Below are 21,999 nucleotides of genomic sequence, written 5' to 3' on the forward strand. Positions count from 1 at the left end.
GGCCTTGAGTTCAGGCACCATGATGACAAAAGTAAACAAACAATACATTAATAAGAAACAATTTACTCATACATATGAGTATATATATGTTAGTTGTAGGGCTTGAACTCTGGGCCTGGGCACTGTCCCTGAGTTCTTCAGTTCAACTCTAGAGCTACAGTGCCACTTTTGGTTTTCTGGTGGTTTATTGGAGATTACAGTCTTATGGACTTGCCTGCCCAGGCTGGCACTGAACTGCGATCCTCAGATTTCATCCTCCTGAGTAGCTAGGATTTACAGGTATGAGCCACCGGTGCCCAGCATATATTTTTTATTTTTTGCCAGTCCTGGGCTTGAACTCAGGGCCTGGGCACTGTCCCTGGGTTTCTTTTTTTGCTCAAGGCTATCCCTCTACCACTTGAGCCACAGCTCCACTTCCAATTTTCTGGTGGTTAAATTGGAGATAAGAGTCTCAGATACTTTCCTGCCTAGGTTGGCTTTGAACCTAGAAATCCTCAGATTTCAGCCTCCCAAATGGATAGGATTATAGGCGTGAACTACTGGCACCTGGCTGGTAAATGGAGGATTTTAATTCAGCAAGTTTGCATATCTAATGAAGTGTTTATTCCTCTAGGCCTCTGGATATGTACGCAGGCTTTTAAGATTTGGAGGTAGGAAGCCCGGGTGAATAGAAACAGGAGCAGGCACCATGCATATTTGAGAGCTGAGCAAGTCAGACTCATGGAAATCTAAAGGAGAACTGCAAAGCCCAGTGGTGGTAAATCTACTCTATTACATTAAACACAACACAGCTGTCGCTGGAAACAAGACTCCAATAATGTGTTAATGGCTCGCTTTCCAACATTTTCTCCCCCTTCACTGTGAATAGATTCTTTACAAAACAAAACAACAACCAAAAAAACAAAGGTGTTCAGAGAAAGGCATTCTTGGCACTCAAACTCATGCAAATGCTATCCTCAGATCCCTATTAGCAACTCATGTGCCAGAGCAGGTGTGTTTGGGGGTGACAGTAGCACCTCATTTCATTTGAAAATGGGCAAAGGAATACCGTGATACAGCATCATTCTCACTGGTAGTTTTAAAAAAAACAACTCTCAAAACTACACAATCAAACCAGGAGTTGGTGGCTCCTGCCTGTAATCCTAGCTATTCAGAAGGCTGAGATCTATGAAAGGGAATCTGTCTGTCTGTCTATCTATCTATCTATCTATCTATCTATCTATCTATCTATCTATCTATCAATCAAATCTATGCTTGCTAGTCCTAAGACTTGAACTCAAGGCTAGTGCTCTGCCACTTTGAGCCACAGTGCCATTTCCAGACACGATAATAATAATAATTTTTTTTGTGGGTCTCGGGGCTTGAACTCTGGGCCTGGGTGCTGTCCCTGAGCTCTTCAGCTCAAGGCTAGCATTCTACCATTTGAGCCACAGCATCACTTCCGGTTTCCTGGTGGTTTATTGGAGATAAGAGTTCCACTGACTTTCCTGCCTGGGGTGGCTTTGAACTTCGATCCTCAGATCTCAGCCTCCTGAGTAGCTAGGATTACAGGCGTGAGCCACCAGTGCCTGGCTTGATAATTAGAGTTGAGTTTCACAGAGTTGAGCCTGCCCAGGCTGCTTCTGAACCATGATCCTCAGATCTCAGCCTGTTGAGTAATTAGGATTAAAAGCATGAGCCACCAGTGTTCAGCACAGGGCTATTTATTTTGTTTTATTTATTTTGCAAGTCCTGGGGCTTGAACTCAGGGCCTAGGCACTGTCCCCGAGTTCTTTTTGCTCAAAGGCTAGCACTCTACTACTTGAGCCACAGCACCATGTCTGGCTTTTTCTGTTTATGTGGTACTCAGGAATCAAACCCAGGGCTTCATGCATGCTAGGCAAGCACTCTACCACTGAGCCACATTCCCAGCGTGGGGCTATTTATTTTTATGAAAGTGACAAGCTATAAAAGGTCATACTGTATATCACATTTCCTATAGTTTTTAAGTCACAAGGAGAAGAGTCACCTTAGAAACCCTCAGAAAACTTAAAATCATCCCCACGTAGGTTTCTGCTACAAAATGAATCTATTCTGACAAAAGTGAGTATGCAATTGAGATCTGTGTTTTGGGGCTCTTAATAATTCTTCAGTAACAGAGTTATTAAGTGAGCAGAAATGCGGAACTACGTGTCTCGAAGGACGACTAGCAGTTTTTGTTCTAGCTTTTGTTGGCAAGATCTGAGTGAGAATCCCCGCCCTCCCCCCTCCCCCCGCCCCCCCAGGAAAGAAGCTATCCGGCCTCTTTCTGAGGCCAAAGTACATTTTGAAAGCATCCCTTCCCAAATTACACTGACCTGGTCAGCGTGGAGGAGGTCACAGAATGAGAGCTAAAGTGTACCATGTCTATAGCTAGTTTCTCGGGAGAAGATGGAACTCCAGGTGTAAACAAATACTCTCTCTCACCTAAGGTGTTTCCTAGCTAATTACCTGGCCGGGGCTCAGCACTTGGGCATTGGTTGTATAGCGCAGTACTTGAACTTGACAACCAAGGCAGCGACCTTGTCCACAGCCCAGGAGCGTCTCTGGGATCCACTTTACCTTGTGCACAAATTGTTCCACTCGGGTCTGAAGCCCCCACACCTCGAATTTCACGGTCACCAGCTTGTAAGAACACATGATGGGCTGGTGACTATCTCGCCAGCCTTCCCTTAGCTGGCCTCGTCCTGTCTTCTCTGATTTGAAGTGTTTAGGATCCTAGAAAAAAAAACATTAAAAAAAATCAATGCACTGAAACTTTCACCCTCTATGTGAAATGTCCAGAAGAGGGAAGGAGGAGATTTGTGGCTGTCAGAGTACAGGAGACACCTGCAAGCTCTGAGTGTACAATGTCACCCGGCCCACCTTCTTCAGAAACAATCTAGGTCCACACTTCAAGACGCAAACAAGCCAGGTGTCGGTGGCTCACACCTGTAATCCTAGCTACTCAGAAGTCTGGGATCTGAGAATCAAGGTTCAAAGCCAGCCGGGGCAGGAGAGTCTGTGAGACTCCTATTGCAAATTAACCAGCAAAAAGCCAGAAGTGGAGCTGTGGCTCACAGTGGTAGACCTCCAGCCTTGAGACAAAAGAGCTAAGGCCCTGAGTTCAAGCCCTAGTACCCCCTCTTATTCCCTCCACCCCCCAAAAAAGACCTGCAGGGCCTCAAGACGAACTTTAATTCATGATTACAACCAGAAAAGTATTGCGTTTACAGAAAATAAAAAAAAAAACTGGAGATGCTTAACTCCACTTTTTTTTTTCTGTGCTGCTGCATAGCTGGAACTCACTTGCCTGGCTGATGCTCTACCATTTGAGCCATACTTCCAACTTGACTTTCCTGGGAGGCCTTGAATAGTAATCCTCAGGATTTCTGTCTCTTGGAGTAGTTAGGATTATCTGTGTAAGCCATGAGTACCTGGGCTCCATGGTGTGGCTCTTGATCATACCACAAAATCATAAAATTGTATTACGCGCCGGGCGCTGGTGGCTCACGCCTGTAATCTTAGCTACTCAGGAGGCTGAGATCTGAGGATCGCGGTTCAAAGCCAGCCCGGGCAGGAGAGACTGTGAGACTCCTATCTCCAATAAACCACCAGAAAACCGGAAGTGGCGCTGTAGCTCAAGTGGTAGAGCACTAGCCTTGAGCTGAAGAGCTGAGGGACAGTGCCCAGGCCCAGAGTTCAAGCCCCACGACCGACAAAAAAAAAAAAAAAAAAAAAAATTGTATTACGCTATCGTGACATGAAGTTGTGGGAAAGAGCCAGACAGTGATGAGGCGTACATTGTGATTTCAAGATTCAGAATAGCATTTTTAAGCTGAAAGTGATAATTTGGTTTCATGCCTTCAATTTTGTAGATAAAAAACTGAAGCCTGAGAGACATGGAACATTTCTCCTCCAGATCACAGGTATTTGGTGACAAGCAGCCTCTCCTGGTTCTAGCCCAATGTTCTTTCCACAACATTTACTTTAATATTAAACAGCAAAAGGGTGTTTGCTTTATATAGCTGGATGCCAAAAAAGCAATTAACAATTGGGCTTTTTATGGTAACAGTGTGTCAATTTCTTTCTTTCTTGCAAGACTAGTGTCTTCTCTACATCTGTTGATTGCATCTAGTAAATCTCAAACTTGGCCTATAATTAGACATTCACTTTCACTGGGGTGAGGTAGGGTTTAACCGAGGGAAGTCTTTCCTCAGACTCCAGATCAGAAATGAGCATTCATTCAGCTGAACACATTTAAATGGAGACGAGACCAAAATAAACAAAAAAGGGGTAGTGGTGGTCGAAGGGGAGTGGACACCAAGCAAGCAGGTGTTTTCAGATCCGATCTGACCAGTGAGAACTTCTCTCTTCCCAGGTTCTCACCTCCTCCTAAATTTCACTCCCTCCACTTCCCAATTCCCTTTCTTCTTTTTTTTTGGTTAGCCGTGGGGCTTGAACTCTGGGCCTGGGCGCTGTCCCTCAGCTCTTCAGCTCAAGGCGAGCGCTCTACCACTTGAGCTACAGCGCCACTTCTGGTTTTCTGGTGGTTTATTGGAGATACGAGTCTCACGGTCTCTCCTGCCCGGGCTGGCTTTGAACCGGGATCCTCAGATCTCAGCCTCCTGAGTAGCTAGGATTACAGGCATGAGCCACCAGCGCCCGGCTTTTCTTTCTTCTTGTAATCATTTCCTTCCACTCTGTTTTCTCACATGGGTCTCTGAGCCTAAGTATCTAAACTGCTCTATTCACACATGGCTTGACCTTTCTTTCTTTCTTTTTCTTTTCTTTTTCTGGTAGTTTATGGGGCTTGAACTCAGGGCCTGGGTGCTGCCTCTGAACTTTTTTACTCAAGGCTAGGTGCTCCACCACTTTGAGCCACAGCTCCACTTCCAGTTTTCTGGTGCTTACTCGGAGATAAGAATCTCATGGGGACTTTGCTGCCCCAGCTGGCTTCAAGCAACAATCCTCAGATCTCAGCCTCCTGAGTAGCTAGGATTACACAGGTGAGCCACTGGGCACCCGACTTATTTGATGTTTCTTGAAGTTTTTCTTTCTTTTTTTGAAAGATTTTATTTCTGGGCTGGGAAGGTGGCTCAGTGGTAGAGCACTTGCCTTGCATGCCTGAGGCCCTGGGTTCCATTCCCCAGCACCACATAAGCAGGAAAAAAAAGCCGGGCCGGGCGCTGGTGGCTCACGCCTGTAATCCTAGCTACTCAGGAGGCTGAGATCTGAGGATCGCGGTTCAAAGCCAGCCCGGGCAGGAAAGACCGTGAGACTCCTATCTCCAATAAACCTCCAGAAAACCGGAAGTGGCGCTGTAGCTCAAGTGGTAGAGCGCTCGCCTTGAGCTGAAGAGCTGAGGGACAGCACTCAGGCCCAGAGTTCAAGCCCCACGACCGACAAAAAAAAAAAAAAAAAAAAAAGCCGGAAGTGGCACTGTGGCTCAAGTGGTAGAGCGCTAGCCTTGAACTGAAGAGCTGAGGGACAGTGCCCAGGCCCAGAGTTCAGGCCCACTACCGGACCAAAAAAAAAAAAGAAGAAGAAGAAATCTTTTTTGTTTTTGTTTTGTTTTTGGTCCGGTCGTGGGGCCTGAACACTGGGCCTGGGCACTGTCCCTCAGCTCTTCAGTTCAAGGCTAGCGCTCTACCACTTGAGCCACAGCTCCACTTCCGGCTTTTTTTCCCTGCTTATGTGGTGGTGGGGAATGGAACCCTGGGCCTCAGGCATGCAAGGAACGCTCTACCACTGAACCACCTTCCCAGCCCTCAAGATTTTATTTCTGAGTTGTATTTTCACAGCTTGCAGAGCATTTTGGTCCTGACTCAAACTCCATTATATTACCCATACTATTGTTTGTAAAAGCCATAAGTTGTTTTATACTGTAAACGTTCATTTTCAATACTTACTACTTATTTAAACCCAGGGCCTCATGCATGTTAAGCATGAGGTTTACTAGTGATAGGAGTGGTGGTTTATTGGAGATAGGAGTCTCACTGTCTTTCCTGCTGGGGCTGGCTTTGAACTGCGATCCTCAGATCTCAGCCTTCTGAGTAGCTAGGATTACAGGTGTGAGCCACCAGTGCCTGGCACTTCCTTCCTTCCTTCCTTCCTTCCTTCCTTCCTTCCTTCCTTCCTTCCTTCCTTCCTTCCTTCCTTCATTCTTTCCTTCCTTCCTGCCAGCACTGGGACTTGAACTCAGGGTCTCACACTCTTACTTAGCTTCTTCACTCAAGGCTGGCACTCTATTACTTAAGCCACACCTCCATTTCTAGCTTTTTGCTAGTTAAGGGGAGATAAGCCCAGGTTGCCGTTGATCGGTGATCCTCCTATCTGAGCCTCCCGATTAGCTGGTGTGAGCCACCAGCACCCTGCTTCTGTTTTGTTAATCCTGGGGGTAGAATGTTACAGAGAAAACATGGATAATAAGCTCAAACACAAACACATGACCGCTCACTCTCAGGCAGTTTTCTTGGTGTGTGTGCGACTGAAATCTCTGTGGGCATTTCCATCACCTTCTGGACATTGTCATCAGTTACTGTCTGTAAACATAGGGGTTACAGATAAAGGAATTCTAAGCAAAGATGTCTCATTAGTGGGACACGTGGCGGGGTGCTGGGCACCGTGTGGTCAGTGGGATGTGTGGCTGTGGGTCACCAGAACCACTTTACTTCCTTGTCTCTCTTGTTCTGAGGTAGGAACACTCTGTTCCAGACTAGACATAAGTAGAGAGGAAGGCAGACTGTCCTTTCTGTGGGCTGATCACTAAGGCACTTCCCCAAGGGCCTCAGGAGCCACCCAAGCATGGCTCTTCCCTGGGCAGTGAGCCCACTGAGCAGCCGCCGCCCAATCCAGGATTCAAACAGGCAATTCTGTAATCTTAGTAGTTGGGAGGCTGGGGCAGGAGGCTGGCAGGTCTGGGCCACATAGACAAAGTTCACGCGACTCTTAGCTCTAATTAACCATCAAAAAAGCAGGAGTGGAGCTGTAGTTCAAGTGGTAGAACACTAGCCTTGAGCAAAATAGCTCAGGGTCAGCACCCAGGCCTGGAGCTCAAGCTCCATGATGGACAGGAAAAAAATGTGTCTCATGGACTTCTCTGCCCATGCTTGGCTTTGAACCATGATTTTCAGATCCTGGCCTCCTAGGATTACAGAAATGAGCTACCAGCATCTGGTTACAAGTCTTTTTTTTTTTTTTTTTTTTGCCAGTCCTGAGGCTTGAACTCAGGGCTTGGCACTGTCCCTGAGCTTCTTTTGCTCAAGGCTAGCTCTCTACCACTTGGGCCACAGCTCCACTTCTGGCTTTTGCTGTTTATGTGGTGCTGAGGAATCAAATCCAGGGCCTCATGCATGCTAGGCGAGCATTCTACCACTGAGCCACCTTCCCAGCCCCTTACAAGTCTTTCTGAGTCCTGATTACTCTTCCATTATTCACGTGCTCTCTCACTCTGGAACACCAGTGCTTTTCGGTGGACCCACTGAAAGCAAAGTTCTTGCTGGCAGGGGCGGGCCCTGTGCTGCTAGCCCAGCAGTGGATTGGCTGGGGAGCTGTGGGGTGCAGCGGCTTAGTCGGTCCTCAATGTCTCTGGCTCTGCAGGCTACTGGTATGCTCTGGGCAGGGCAAGTGGCTGGTACGGCCCTGCTGGGAACGCTATCCGCTGGAGATGGGGTAGAATCCCAAGTGCCAAGGTTGTGCCCGAGGGGCTAGGTGGGCTGGGCTGGCCACTTCCTTCCTGTGGGACACACTGTCGTGTGTGTGTATGTGTGTGTGTGTGTGTGTGTGTGTGTGTGTGTGCGCGCGCGCGCGCGCTGGCCACTTCCTTCCTGTGGGACACTCTGTCGTGTGTGTGTGTGTGTGTGTGTGTGTGTGTGTGTGTGTGTGTGGTGTGTGGTCTGTGTTCTGAGGCTACACCTTGGGGCCTGGGTGGTGTCCCTTAGCTTTTTTGCTCAAGGTGAGTATTCTACCAATGGAGTCACAGTTCCACTTCTGGCTTTTTGCTGGTTCATTGGAGATAAGGGTCTCATGTGATTATTTTTTCTTCCCAGGCTGACTATGAACTCTGAAACTCAGATCTCAGCCTTTTGAGTAGCTAGGATGACAAGCATGAGCCACCGACACCTGACCTGGGCCATCTTTCTAAGGCTTTCTGTTCTGAGGGCCAACTATCTTGGCAGGCTTTACCACCTTAAGCTGGGACCAGGCAGACGAAGGTGATGCCAAGGGCGTTTCCATTAGGGCAGCCCCACGTGAAACTCGCTGCGTGGGTGGCATGCCAGCACACACCTGGAGGGCGGGAGGAGAAGACCACGGGAGCTCGCGATGTCCCCCTGGAGCAGAGCTTGCAGCTGGAAGGCAGTGATATTAGCTGACTCTTGCAAAGATATACAGTCTCCAGGATTAATTACACTTGCAGTTTGAACCACAAAGGACAATAACCATCAGGGGCTTGCTCTGCTAATTGAAAAGAGCAGTGTTTTTTTTTTAATAAATGTTAAATGAAAAAAAGGCGAAGGAGAAGTTGCTGTACTAGGTAACTGCAATGCCCTTTCCAAGTAAGGAGAATGAACAGGGCAGGTATCACATGGTTTTCCCTACATTCTAGAACTTTCTGAAGACTCTTTTGGAGATGGAGTCTTGCAGAATTTCTGCCTGGGCTAGCTTTGAACTATCATCCTCCAGATCTCAGCCTCTTAAGTAGCTAGGATGACAGGCATTTTTGTGCCACAGGGGCCTGCTCTCCCCGCCCCCCCCCCCAAATAATTCAAGGCTTCACATAAAAGATGAAAACACAGCCGGGTGCTAATGGCCCATACCTGTAATCCTAGCTACTCAGGAGGCTGAGGTCTGAGGGTCACGTTTCAAAGCCAGCCTGGGCAGAAAAGTGTGAGACTTTTATCTCCAAGTAATCACCAGAAAACCAGAAGTGGTGCTGTGGCTCAAGTGGTAGAGCCTCGCCTTGAGCTGAAGAGCTGAGGGACAGCGCCCAGGTCCAGAGTTCAAGCCCCATGACCAACAACAAAGATGAAAACAACTCTAATAACAGATGCTGGAGGGGATGTGGACAGAAGGGAACCTTACTGCATTGTTGGTGGGAGTGTAAACTTGTTCAACCACTTTGGAAAGTAGTATGGAGGTTCCTCAAAAGACTCCACATAGAGCTCCCCTATGACCCAGCAATCCCACTTTTGGGCATTTACCCAAATGATCACAAACAAGACCATACTAAAACCAGCACGACTATGTTTACTGCAGCATTATTTACCATAGCTAAGATAGGGAACCAACCCAGATGCCCCTCAGTAGATGAATGGATCAAGAAAATGTGGTATATACACAATGGAATTCTATGCCTCCATCAGAAAGAATGACATTGCCCCATTTGTTAGGAAATGGAAAGACTTGGAAAAATTATATTAAGTGAAGCCAGGCCCAAAGAAACATAGGTTCCATGGTTTCCCTTATTTGCAATAACTAGTATATGTCTGAGACAAGCAGAAAAGGTCAGATAAGTTGATGTTAGGCGAAATGAACCCCAAGATAAGGCCTCAAATGTTTTTTCTTTCTTGCTATTGTTTCTAACATATTTATAAGATGATTTCTTTGTTGCTTTGTATGTCCCTCCCCCACAGTATAACCCCTGTTTTCACTGTATTTGATGTCGGTATAATTTGTGGAGGGGAAGGGAAAAAACAAAGTGTTTAAATAGGGATACAGGTGAACCCATGGCAACAATGAGATGTACAAGATGTTATGTCGAAAATGAATTTGGCATGGGGAGAGGGGGCCGGGGGGGAACAAGGAGGGGGGAGATGGGAAGGGATGGGAAGGGGAAACAAAGGAGGAGGCAACAACGCTTGATAAGAAATGTACTCATTACTTTGCCCATGTAATTATAACCCCTCTTTATGGTATTTTCACAATTAAAAAAAAATTGTAAAAGCTAAAAAAAAAAAAAAAGGTGAAAACACAAACACCTGGGTACAAATCATGGCTAGACATACCAGGTCTTGCTTTCTAGCAGCTAATTCCTAAAGTGCTATTTTCCAAATCTTTGCTCTTGGCACAAGAATATACCCCAGACTCAAGAGATTTGTGCTGTTCCCTTGCAAAGAGATTCTATTACAGGAGTTTAGCTCCTAAGGTGAGACTGACATGTATAAAAACAAAAAGAGCCAGGTGCTGATACCTCACGCCTGTGATCCTAGCTACTCAGGAGTCTGAGATCTGAGGATTGTGGTTTGAAGCCAGCCCAGGCAGGAAAGTCGATTAAACTCTCATCTCCAATTAGAAACTACTCAGAAAAGGCTGGAAGTGGTGCTGTAGCTCAAGTGGTAGAGTGCTAGCTTTGAGCACAAAGATGCCCAGAAACAGTGCCCAGGCCCTGAGTTCAGGCCCCAGGACCAGCATGAAAAGAAAAGAAAAGAAAAATGTTTGGGTTTTTGTTTTTGGGTCCCTGGACAGAGCCAGATCTTCCATCATACCTGAGTTTCTGCTAGTGAGGTGACTTGGGGTGGAACCGCTGGAGAGGCTGAGCACTGGGCTGGTCATCAGAGCAACCAGGAATTTTCAGTGTCCCCTACTGACCAGAGGAGCGCTGGAGGACAGAGCTCTACAAAAACTTGTTGTTGTTGTTGGTTAAGAGGCTTGAACTCAGGACCTAGGCATTGTCCCTAAGCTCTTTATACTCAAGGATAGTGCTCTGCCACTCTGAGCCACAGCACCACTTCTGGAGATAAAGAGTCTCATGGGACTGTTCTGTCCAGACTTTGCTTTGAACCTCAAGCTGCAGATCTCAGCCTCCAGAGTAGCTAGGATTACAGGCGTGAGGCACCCAGCTACAAAAACTTCTGCGTGATGAGCTTCTTTCTGGAGAGGAAAGTCTCAGCTTCCTATTACTGTGACAAAATGCCTGCCATAAACCACTCCTAAGGAGGAAAAGGTTTATTTTGGCTCATGGCTTCAGAGGTTTCAGTCCATAGCACTTGGCCCTGTTGCTTTAGGCCCAGGATGGCCTAATACATCATGGCAGGTGTGAATGACAGGTGTGTGTGGGGAGGATCTAGTCACTTCATGGCAGCTGGGAAGGCACAAGAGACAGCAAAGAGTTAAGGCCCAACGTCCCCTTCACGTGTACACCCTCAGTGACTTTCTTCCCTCCCACTAGGCCTCAATTCTTCTACTCGACCACTTCCTCAAAGTACCAAGCCTTCAGCTGGGGGGGGGGGAGGGGTCCCAAACATGAGGAGGAACAAGATCAGTCATGCCAAACAGCCCAAGGAAGCCACTCATCACTAGTTCTGCATTCTAGCCTGAGATTTAGAAGAACCAAAATGAGTGCACAAGCTAAAATAAGTTTATAACCTATCCAGTTGTAAAAATGGACATCCCGTCTCATCTTCAAATTACAGAGGCATTGGCTTGTTAAACATCTCCAGCTCCATTTCTGTGCAACAGGTTGGAGGTCCAAGTTTCCCAAAATAATCCGTTCCAAGCTAGATTTAGACTGTTAATCCAGGGCGGGTCATGGTCAGCCATGTTGCCAGGTCATCAAGAATATTTATGAATCTGTTAGCACCTTTTGATCTCATAAATGTAAACCAACTATGGATCAGACTGCCTTTTTTTTGGAGGCGGGGAGGGACAGGGAAGTAGGGGGCCCAGTTCTGGGGCTTGAACTCTGGACCTGGGTGCTATTTCTGCGTTTTTGTGCTCAAAGATAGTACTCTACCACATGAGCCACAACTCTACTTCCAGCTTTTTGGTGGTTAATTGGAGCAAGAGTCTCACGGGCTTTCCTGCCCGCAATGACTTTGAACGGCAATTCCTCAAATCTTAGTGTCCTGAGTCACTCGGATTATAGGCGTGAGCCACCAGTGCCCGGCCCCAGACTGCATACAGTGTTCCCAATGTAGATTAAAGCTACCGATGCCTCCTTACATATTTTGCCCAAAGGACAGTGCTAATATGAGAATGGGTGAGAACAGACTCAAGGGCAGTCCAGCTGAGAGGCCGCCCGCCCGCCAGGCTTCCTGAACAGGAGTGGCTCCTGGTGTCACATGTTGGGAGGCGGGTTCGTCCAGCGTGGCCTTGAATAGCCCTGTTGACTTCAATTAGAAGTGATCCTGGCCATCTCTTAGTGCCAAAAGGATCCGGTTAGCATTAGGCAACAGGATGTTCGGGGATGCCTGGTGGTATACTAGAATTGAGAACCAGACCCAGAGCTGGGGAAAACAGGAGTGCTGACCTTTCCCACTTCAGGGAGCTGCTAGTCACGGAGGCCAGTGCCTTCCAGGCCCTAGAAGGAGAGCCTTTCCCTTCTCCCTTCTCCCCTCTCCCCTCTCCCCTCCCCTCATTCCACTTCCAGCTTTTTATTGATTAATTGGAGATGAGAGTCTGATGGACTTTCCTGCCCTGCCTGACTTGGAACCTTGATCCTCATATTTCAGCTTCCTGAGTAGTTAAGATGACAGACATGAGCCATCAGCACCCAGCCAAGTTCCTTGATACCAGCTGAGTGTTCAACAATTCCGTTTTTAACCATTTCTATACTTAGGAGAATCAGATCCCTGAAGGGATGAGCTCAGCCCCCTAGGGCCAGCCCTCACTTCTGGTTTATCACAGACTTACTCCTCAAGTTCAGGCATTTGCTGGAAAGGCTCCTGGAAGTCAAGGAAATACACTCACTGCTTTATTCTAAAGGATATAAAGCAGCACTAGCCAAACGAAAGAGGTCTAGGCTGGGGTTCTGCGTGTAGAGGGAATTCATGGAACTTCCACACCCCCCACCCCCTGGTGGGTTACCCCAGTGCTGTAATTTTTGCTAAACGCTGGCATGCCTATAATCTGGCTACTCAGGAGGCTAAGATCTCAGCATCCTGATTCAAAGCCAGCCCAGGCAGATAAATCCAAGAGACTGCGATTAATCAGCAAAAAGCCAAAAGTGGGGATGTGGCTCAAGTGGTAAAAGTGTCAACGTTTAGCAAAAATACCTAGCCATGTTCATACTTGTAATCCTGGCCTAATTTTTTATTCTTTTTAGTTGGTTCCTGTATTACTCAATTATAGGATGACCTATCATTGGGGAGTTATTTTCAGGGATGAGCAAGGCCCGTACCCTTGGGTCACACACCTGGCTCCAAGACACTCCATTTCTAAGACCCGAGGTCAGTGAGACCCAGCCAAGGAGGAAACAATCTCTTAGTATGATTTTTAGAGTTTGCAGTTGTTTATACTGCTAGCTTTAACTAGAGGAGTCAGGTGGGTATGGGGGAAGCAAAATTCTTGGGGTCTTCCATTTGAGGTTTCAATCCAAGCTTCCTGAAAATTCCAGGAAGGCACACAAAACTTTTTTTTTTGGGGGGGGGGGTCAGTCATGGGTCTTGAATTCTGGGCTTGGGCGCCATCCCCAAGCTCTTCAACTCAAGGCTAGCGCCCTATCACTTGAGCCACGGTACCACTTCTGATTTTCTGGTGGTTTATTGGAGATAAGAGCCTCATGGATGTTCCTGCCCGGGCTGGCTTTGAACCACAATCCTCAGATCTCAGCCTCCTGAGTAGCTAGGATTATAGACATGAGCTACCATCGCCTGGCCACAGACTCTCTTTTTTTTTTCTGGTCGGCCATGGGGCTTGAACTCTGGGCCTGGGTGCTGTCCCCTCAGCTCTTCAGCTCAAGGCGAGTGCTCTACCGCTTGAGCTACAGCGCCACTTCCGGTTTTCTGGTGGTTTATTGGAGATAGGAGTCTCACGGTCTCTCCTGCCAGGGCTGGCTTTGAACCGGGAACCTCAGATCTCAGCCTCCTGAGTAGCTAGGATTACAGGCGTGAGCCACCAGTACCCGGCTCCACAGACTCTCTTTTGAGCCTCTCTTTCCTTATATATAAAATGAAGCTTTGAGAAAAAAAAAATTTCAAAGACAATGCCCTGAGTTCAAGCCCCAAGGCTGGAAAAAAAAAGAGGCCAATCTTTAATTCCACCCCCCTTGATTATGAGGAATTAAATGATACAAGAGAATCAAACCACTTGATATTGGCACTTATTTTTCTCAAATTTTAATTTCTAACCCTCTGTGGGAAATTCATTGTGAACTCTAAGATCCCGGTTAACAAGCTAGTAATTGTATGCCTTTCTTTGGGCCCCTGCATGATAAAAGACGAAGAGAAGTACCTTATCAGCATCTATTCTTCCCTGGATATTTTTGGAGCTGGAGCTGAACAGTTGTACTTGGAGTTTGAATAAGTAGAGGTGCAGGAGACAACCATTACTGGCGCAGGTCTTATTAGTCAAGGGGCAAAGTAGCACTTCTAACATCATGGTGTCTTATGCACTAGAAGAACTATGCTTAGATGAGGGCCAATCTGAAGCTACCCCATCTTGGAAGCGACCTCAGCCGCATGGTGAGAGTCATGGTTCCCAAGGAGGACCTTGGTTCTGACTCTATGATCACATCGAATTCCCTTCCCAACAGATGCAATGGAATTCAGAAGCAAGGATCCCAGACTCACATCTGTCATCCTAGCTACCCAGGAGGCTGAGATCTGAGGATCACGGTTCAAAGCCAGCTCCAATAGAAAAGTTCATGTGCCTCTTATCTCCAATTAACCAGCCAAAAAAACCTGTAAGTGGAGGTGTGGCTGAAATGGTAGAGCATTCAGCCTTGAGTGAAAAAGCCAAGTTGAGAGAGTTCAAGGCCCTGAGTTCAAGCCCCCATACCGCCACAAAGACCCAAACCCAAACCAAAACAACAACAACAAAAATAAAAAGCACTAACCCTCAGCACGCCACCCTTTTCTCAGTAGAGGTACAGGCAGTCATTCAGACCTATTCTATTATTCCCTCCTGCCAAATTAATCAATAAGATGGCTGAAAAACTTGAACACAAAGTGGAGCTCTTAGGCAAAGCTTCCTCCCATGGAATGAATAAAAGATATGACCAGACACAACTTCTATGACCATGAGCTGCTTCCCAATGTGTCAGTCATAACTGACCTTTTATGTGTGTGTGCTGGTCCTGGGACTTGAACTCAGGGCCTATGTGGTGTCTCTGAGCTTTCATTCACTTTCCCCCCCCACCCCCCAAAGCTGGCACTCTAGCACTTAAGCCACAACTTCACTTCCGGCTTTTTTGGTGCTTAACTAGAGATAAGAATCTCACGGACCTTTCCTGCCCAGGCTGGCTTTGAACCATGATCCTCAATTCTGAGCCTTCTGAGTAGCTAGGATTACAGGCGTGAACCACTGGTGTCCACCTCTGACCATTTTTAAAAAAATATGTTATGGCATGAAAAAAGTTGGGATGCTTTCCCAGACTGGATGCTTGTACAGATTTTGGGGGTCCCACTCTGGTAGGAATCCAGAGTGCTTGGGCTAAGGTGCAGCTCAGGTATTTCCTTCCTTTCTTCTCTTCTCATAAAAGCTTTCTAGGTGATCCTGACCTGATCTACAAACTCTGCTCTAAGGGCCAAGAAGTTCTGGTATTTTCATTTAATAAGACTAAAAATAGCAAAGGCTGATGCAGCTGGTCCAAGTCCTGAGCAACGTGTGGATTCATTGCCTGTGTTCTTCAAAGGACAGGGACAGAGAGACGCTCTCCCTCCGTGCCCCTGACCAGGTGGAGCTGAAGAAGTGTGCTTGCTCCTGGCCGACAGCCCCAGGCCCATTGGATCCTTTTTTGTGTGTCAGTATTGGGGCTTGAACTTGAACTTGAATCCTTACGCTCCTCCTTATTAACCTTTTGCTCAAGGCTAGCACTCTAGCTACTGAAGCCATACTCCACTTCTGAATTTTTTGCTCTTTAATTGGAGATGAGTCTCATAGACTTTCCTACCTGGGCTGGCTTACAACTGTAGTCCTCAGATCTCAGTTCTGAGTAGCTAGGATTATAGCCACGAGCCACCAGTGTTCAGCTTAAACCTGCTTCATTTTTTTTTTTCCCCCTCATGGGTAGTACCATACTACTTAAGCCACAGCCCCACTTCTGGCTTTTTGATTTATTGGAGATGAGAGTCTTAAAGACTTTCCTACCCAGATTGGCTCCAAACTATGATCCTCAGATCTCAGCCTCCCGAGTAGCTAGGATTACAGGTATTAGTCACTGGTACCTGGCTGCTGCTTTTTTTTTTTTTTTTTTTTAAGTCTTAAATGTTATGGTTTTTTTCCTTCCCCTGAAAATACACTTGGTAAGAAGGTTTCATGGCAAACAGTGACTGTCAGAATGACAGAATGGCCCCAGGTACCGTGCAGGCTCAAATGTGCCTCTGATACTCACAGAAGCATTTAATTGTCACTGTATCAGTATCGGGAGATGAGGCCATTCAGCTATGACCACCATCCCAGGAGTAGGTGAGTGAGGGCTGACATCAGTTCAGCCTTCTCTCGCCTGTCTCTTTGCATCTCACTTGCGCTATCTTGCCCTTCACCAAGCTGTGATTCAGTGCATCGCCCTCACTGGATGCTTGTTCCATGCTGCTGGGCCTCCTGGCCTCCAGTCTGGTACTCGGTTAATAGCAGTGGAAGATGGATTAGGACAGATATCATCCAGGGACTCCATGGCACAGACTGCCTAAACTTGGCACAACAGTCAATGTAACTTCCAAGGGTTCTTAGAGGTGAAAGATCAGACACACATCATTTGGAATTTAGGACGGAAAACCTCTTCCACCTCCACCTCCTCCTCAACCTCTTCCTCCTCCTTTTTCTTTTTTTTAGTATTAATTATGGGGGTATAAACTCAGGGCATAGATGCTGTCCCTGGACTTTTCTGCTCAAGGCTAGCACTCTACCACTCGACCACAGCTCTACTTCTGGCTTTTTGGTGGCTAATTGGAGATTCAGTCTCACAGACTTCCTTCTACAGGCTGGTTTTGAACCATGGTCCTCAGATCTCAGCCTCCTGCGTAGCTAGGATTACAAGAGTGAGCCACCAGTGCCCAGTTCATTCTTTTTATTCTTTTTTTTTTCTTTCTTTTGGTTGAAGTTTCTGAAGGAGCTTGAACTGCCTGGAGTGGACCAGAGGATGGATTTCGAGATTACAAGAACTGGAGCTGTCCAAATGACACCCCTGCTTCTATTCCCTACTCATGCTGACAAATGAATGTGCACACAGACTCCCAGAGCACCCAGGGGAAGCACCTTCCAAAGGCAGGTGAGCGTCACAGAGCTGCGGCCAGGTGACCCAGCTCAGTGGCAGAGTCACAGGGGAAAGAAGGGAGTCTTGACTAAATGCTCACTATGTGCCAGACACTGGACTAGTCAGTTTACAGGCCTAGCTTCCCTCTGGTGCCCTCTCCTCTCAGTTCTCCATCCATCCACCCTTTTTGCACCTGGAGGGATTGAACTCGGGCTGTCACATTTGCTGAGCAAGCACTCTGAAGGGAAGACTCAACTGATCATGATGGAATGTAAATGGTTGTGGTCACCCACGAGACCAGCGAGGACCAGGTTCATCATGTGATGGTGAGGTGACCCAAGAGCTGAAGATGAGGACCCTGATTCATTGGTCCCTCACAAATAAGCCCAGTTGTTTCTCTGCTTGGTTTGGATGAATGCTTCTCTTTCTGGTCTGTTTGCCTGGGGATATAAGGCTACTTGTCCAACGGCTCTTCTTCAGCACCTTTTCCTTTCTTTTTCTCCTTCCTTCCTTCCTTCCTCTCTCTCTTTCTTCCTGAAGCTTGAATTCAGAGCCTGGTGCTGACCTTGAGCCTCTTCGTGCTCAAGGCTCGCGCTCTACCACTTGAGCCACAGCGCCACATCTGGCCTTTTCTGAGTAGTTTATTGGAGATGAGAGTCTCATGGACTTTTCTGCCAGGGCTGGCTTTTTGAACTGTGATCCTCAGCCTCCTGAGTAGCTGGGATTATAGGTGTGAGCCACTGGCACCTGGCTGTCAGCTCCTTTTTTCGGTGGTGGTGGTGAGGTGTGGGGGATACTAGTGATCAAACTAGAGCCTGAGCCCACACTCCCCGACACAGGGCTTTTTCTAATGATAATGATGACCCAGGTCACAATTGGATTCCACTCCTGACAGAGACCTAGAGGCCTGCCTTTGATTTGGCATTTAGGAATTCATTTGCCTTGATTTTGACGTAGTTGGTCTGGTATTTTACTACCAAATCCCACTGGTGAGATTTGCAATGGGGCTGTTCTGTGTGTGTGCATGGGAAAGGGGCGAGGAGGGGGGGACGAAGGCTAATTCATGCAAATGATGTAGTAGTTTATTTCTCCTTTAAGGGTGGGGGATAAACCCAAAAACTTGTTTTCTAAGATGGAACTGGGTGCTTAGTCCTTCCAGTCAAAAGCAGCTTTGCTCATAGAAGCATGATAGCTTTCGTTTTATGTCTGGGCTGGCATGGCTGTGCCTTTCCTGCGTGTGCTCTCCCCGTAGCTAGGCTAACAGGCGAATGCCACCGTGCTCATCCACTGGTTGAGGTGGAGTCTCTCAGACTTCTTTTTCCTAGAACTGCAGTTCCCCTATCTCTAACTCCCAAGTAGCTAAGATTATAGGCTTGAGTCACCATGCCTGGCCCAACCAAATAATAATAATAATAATAATAATAATAATAATAATAATAATAATAATAATAATAATAATAATAAGTGATGGAACTGAGGCTTGAATTCAAGGCCTGTGTACTGTTCCTAAGCTTTTTTTTTCTCTACTACTTGAACCAAGGAGCCATTTCTGGATTCCTGGTGTTTCATTGGAGATAGGAGTCTCACAGACTTTCCTGCCTGCGTTAGCTTTGAACAGGGATCTTTAAATCTCAGCCTTCTGAATAAGCTAGGATTATGGGTGTGAGCCATGAGTGCCTGGCACAAGCAGATTTTGGGGTCTGGTTGTGAGGCCTGAACTCTGGGCCTGGGCGCTGTCCCTCAGCTCTTCAGCTCAAGGCTAGCTCTCTACCACTTGGGCCATAGTGCCACTTCTGGCTTTTTTTTTCTTTTTGCTTATGTGGTGCTGAGGAATCGAACCCAGGGCCTCAGGCATGCAAGGCAAGCGCTCTACCACTGAGCCACCTTCCCAGCTCCACAAGCAGATTCTTGAAAGGATTTTCCATCGCACCTCATGTAAATGTAAAAGTTACATCCAAAGGGTCAGCTTTCTGGAAATCTGGAGACAGCAGAGTTCTCCAGCCTTCAGTCTAGGCTGAGAAAACACCCTAGTTGCCAGACTTCCTGTCCCCAGTTGTTAAGACTCTCGCCGAGGGTCACTTCAGCCAGCGATTTCTCTTCTTCCCACATTAGAGGGGAGAAGAGGCACCCAGACCCCAGGACTTTGGAACCCATCACAGAACAGCCGCGCTCCTCTCAGAAAGAAACAGATGGGGGGAGGAGAAGAGGGAGGGAAATGACACCAACACAACAACAAATAGAACTTAACCGCACGCCCTGGCAGGAGGCAGCTGGGTAGCAGCTGGTTATTTGGCACCACTGAAAAATCTTTCATGCCTCCTACGCCAAGATGCAGCCCCGAATGAAAATATATATATTTTTTAATATGAGGGGGTTGGGTGGTTTGGGGGAGGCACTTTGGGGCTAAAGAGTAGAGCTCAGGACAGCACTATCTATTTGGTCTCTCTGCTTGCTCTCTCTCTCTCTCTCCCTCCCCCACTTCCCCCCCACCAGTCCTGGAGCTTGAACTCAGGGCCTGGGCGCTGTCCCTGAGCTTCTTTTGCTCAAGGCTAGTAGTACTCTACCACTTGAGCCATAGCACCACTTCTGGTCTCTTTCATGTATGTGGTACTGAGGAATCGAACCCAGGGCTTCATGCATGCTAGGCAAGCACTCTACCACTAAGCCACATTCCCAGCCCTCTCTGTTCTCTTTCAGGGGACTGCTGAGTGTAGCAAGCAGCACTTCAGGGCTGGGAAGGTGGCTCAGTGGTAGAGCGCTTGCCTTGCATGCCTAAGGCCCTGGGTTCGATTCCCCAGTACCACATAAGCAAAAAGAAAAAAGCCAGAAGTGGCGCTGTGGCTCAAGTGAGCTGAAGAGCTGAGGGACAGCACCCAGGCCCAGAGTTCAAGCCCCACAACTGACCAAAAAACAAAACAAAACAACAAAAAAAACCAACAATCTGGCTTGGGTTCCATGGAATCACTAGGAGGGCTGCAAATCATTCCGTTTTCTTCATTGCTCTTGAAGTTCAAAATTGTCTACGTTTCCCCAGTTAACATGACTCTAGTCTTCTGAGTGCTGGCAGCTCACGCCTATAACTGTAGTTATTCAGGAGGCTGAGTTCTGAGGTTCAAAGCCAACCCAAGCAGAAAAGTTGGTGAAACTCTTCAATTAATGAGCAAAAAAGTAGCTGGAAGTGGAGGTATGGTTCAAGTGGCAGAGTGCCAGGTTTGAGCAAAAGAACCAAGTGAGAGTGAGAGGTCTTGAGTTCAAGTCCCAGTACTGGCACCAGAAAAGTTTACTATGTTCTAGGGATCGGCATTGTGGCTTATACCTGGAATCCCAGCATCTCATGCCTACCTGTGGCGCATGCCTGGAATCCCAGCTATTTAGGTAGTGGAGATAGGAAGATGGTAGTTCAAGGCCAGCCTGGGCAAAAAGTTAGGGAGATCCTTTTTGTGTGTGTGTGTGGGTGGGGGGGACTTGACCTTGGGGCTTGGGGACTGTCTCTGAGCTCTACCATTTTAAGTCACAGCACCATGTCCGGTTTTCTGGTGGTTAATTGGAGCTAAGAATCTCTTGGGACTTTCCTGCCTGGGCTGGCTTTGAACCACAATCCTTAGCTCTCAGCCGCTTGAGTAGTTAGGATGACAGGCATGGGCCACCAGGGGGAGACTCAGCCACAATAAAAATGCTAAGTGTTGTACAGCACACCTGTCATCACAACATGGTGGTTATTTTAAGGAAAATGATGGCTGTGGAGGCTAACCTGGACAAAAACAAAACAAAAAACTGTGGAATTCTTATCTGATGTGTAAAATAAAAAAAGAGGGGGGGTGGCTCGGCAGGAGGGCATTGCCTAGCCAGTGTGAAGCCTGACCCAGCACCGCCAAACAAAGCAAACAACGCCCCTCGCTAGCACTAGGCAGGTGAAGACCTCTTTACATCCGTCAAGATGACTGGGAGAGAAATTTCCTTTATCGGAAACAGAAGGTCAGGTCCAAAAGGCAGTAGAAGGGAAGCCATCGGAGGGCTGACCTGATCTGGTCTGGGATCTTTGGTGCCTAGCAGAGTCTGCTACACAGTACATACTTGAGAACAAATGCTGGCTGGAGACATTCCTTAGAGCCTCGCTGTGGATGGCTTTCACCGAGTTTCCTTTCCTTAGATTGCTCTACCTCAGGGAATCCTCATATCGGCACCGCTGGCAGACAGGCGGGCTGGGACTTGGGTTTGGGTTTGTCCTGGGCATGGGAGGAAGCCCAGTGGCGCAACGCATCTCTAGTCACTTGATGCTAGACCCAGTTGGGACAACTAAAACTGTCACCAGAAATTGCCAGATGTTCCCAAGGGTGAAATTGTCCCTATTGGAGAATCACTGGTCTAGAGACACCTTTGCTTTATATTTACATTACTCAATAAAGATTATACTCATACACAAACATATGCACACACATTGCTGGCAATACAACTCAGTGTTTAGTGACAGAGCACTTACAAGAGATGTATAATGACATGCTGTAACCTCTGCAGTTAGGAGGTAGTCAAGATTTTGAGTTCAAAGGCAGCCTGGGTTATAAATCAGTGCCTTACTGAAAGAAAGTAATAGGAAGTAAAGGAAGAAAAAAGACAGGAAGGAAGGGAGAAAGGGAGGGAGGAACAGAAAAATAGAGAAGAAAGGAAAAAAGAGAGAAAGAGAAGAGGAAGACAAAGACAAAGAGAAGAGAGAAATAGAGAGGGAAAAGAAAAAAAGAAAGGAAGAAGGAAGGAAAAAAAGAGATGGAAGGAAGAGAAAGAGAAATAAGGAAGGAGAAAGAGGGGGGGAGGGAGGGCGAGAGGGAGGGCTGAGGCAGGAGGGTGAGGAGTTCGAGGCCAACACAGTGAGC

The 21,999-nt window shown here is 47.3% G+C and overlaps 1 protein-coding gene across 1 annotated transcript in view; it reads right to left on the reverse strand.

Annotated features, from left to right (window-relative positions):
- The window catches only part of Pitpnc1 (phosphatidylinositol transfer protein cytoplasmic 1), a 235,137-nt gene that overhangs the window by 25,549 nt on the left and 187,589 nt on the right, over positions 1 to 21,999 (reverse strand). The window contains exon 7 of the mRNA XM_069993118.1: positions 2,581 to 2,736. Coding sequence (XP_069849219.1) covers positions 2,581 to 2,736 — 156 coding nt within the window. The remainder of the gene's footprint in view (positions 1 to 2,580; positions 2,737 to 21,999) is intronic.

The sequence above is a fragment of the Dipodomys merriami genome, unplaced genomic scaffold (genome assembly GCF_024711535.1).
Source record: "Dipodomys merriami isolate MVZ:Mamm:240054 unplaced genomic scaffold, mDipMer1.0.p SCAF_42, whole genome shotgun sequence".
Taxonomy (NCBI): domain Eukaryota; kingdom Metazoa; phylum Chordata; class Mammalia; order Rodentia; family Heteromyidae; genus Dipodomys; species Dipodomys merriami.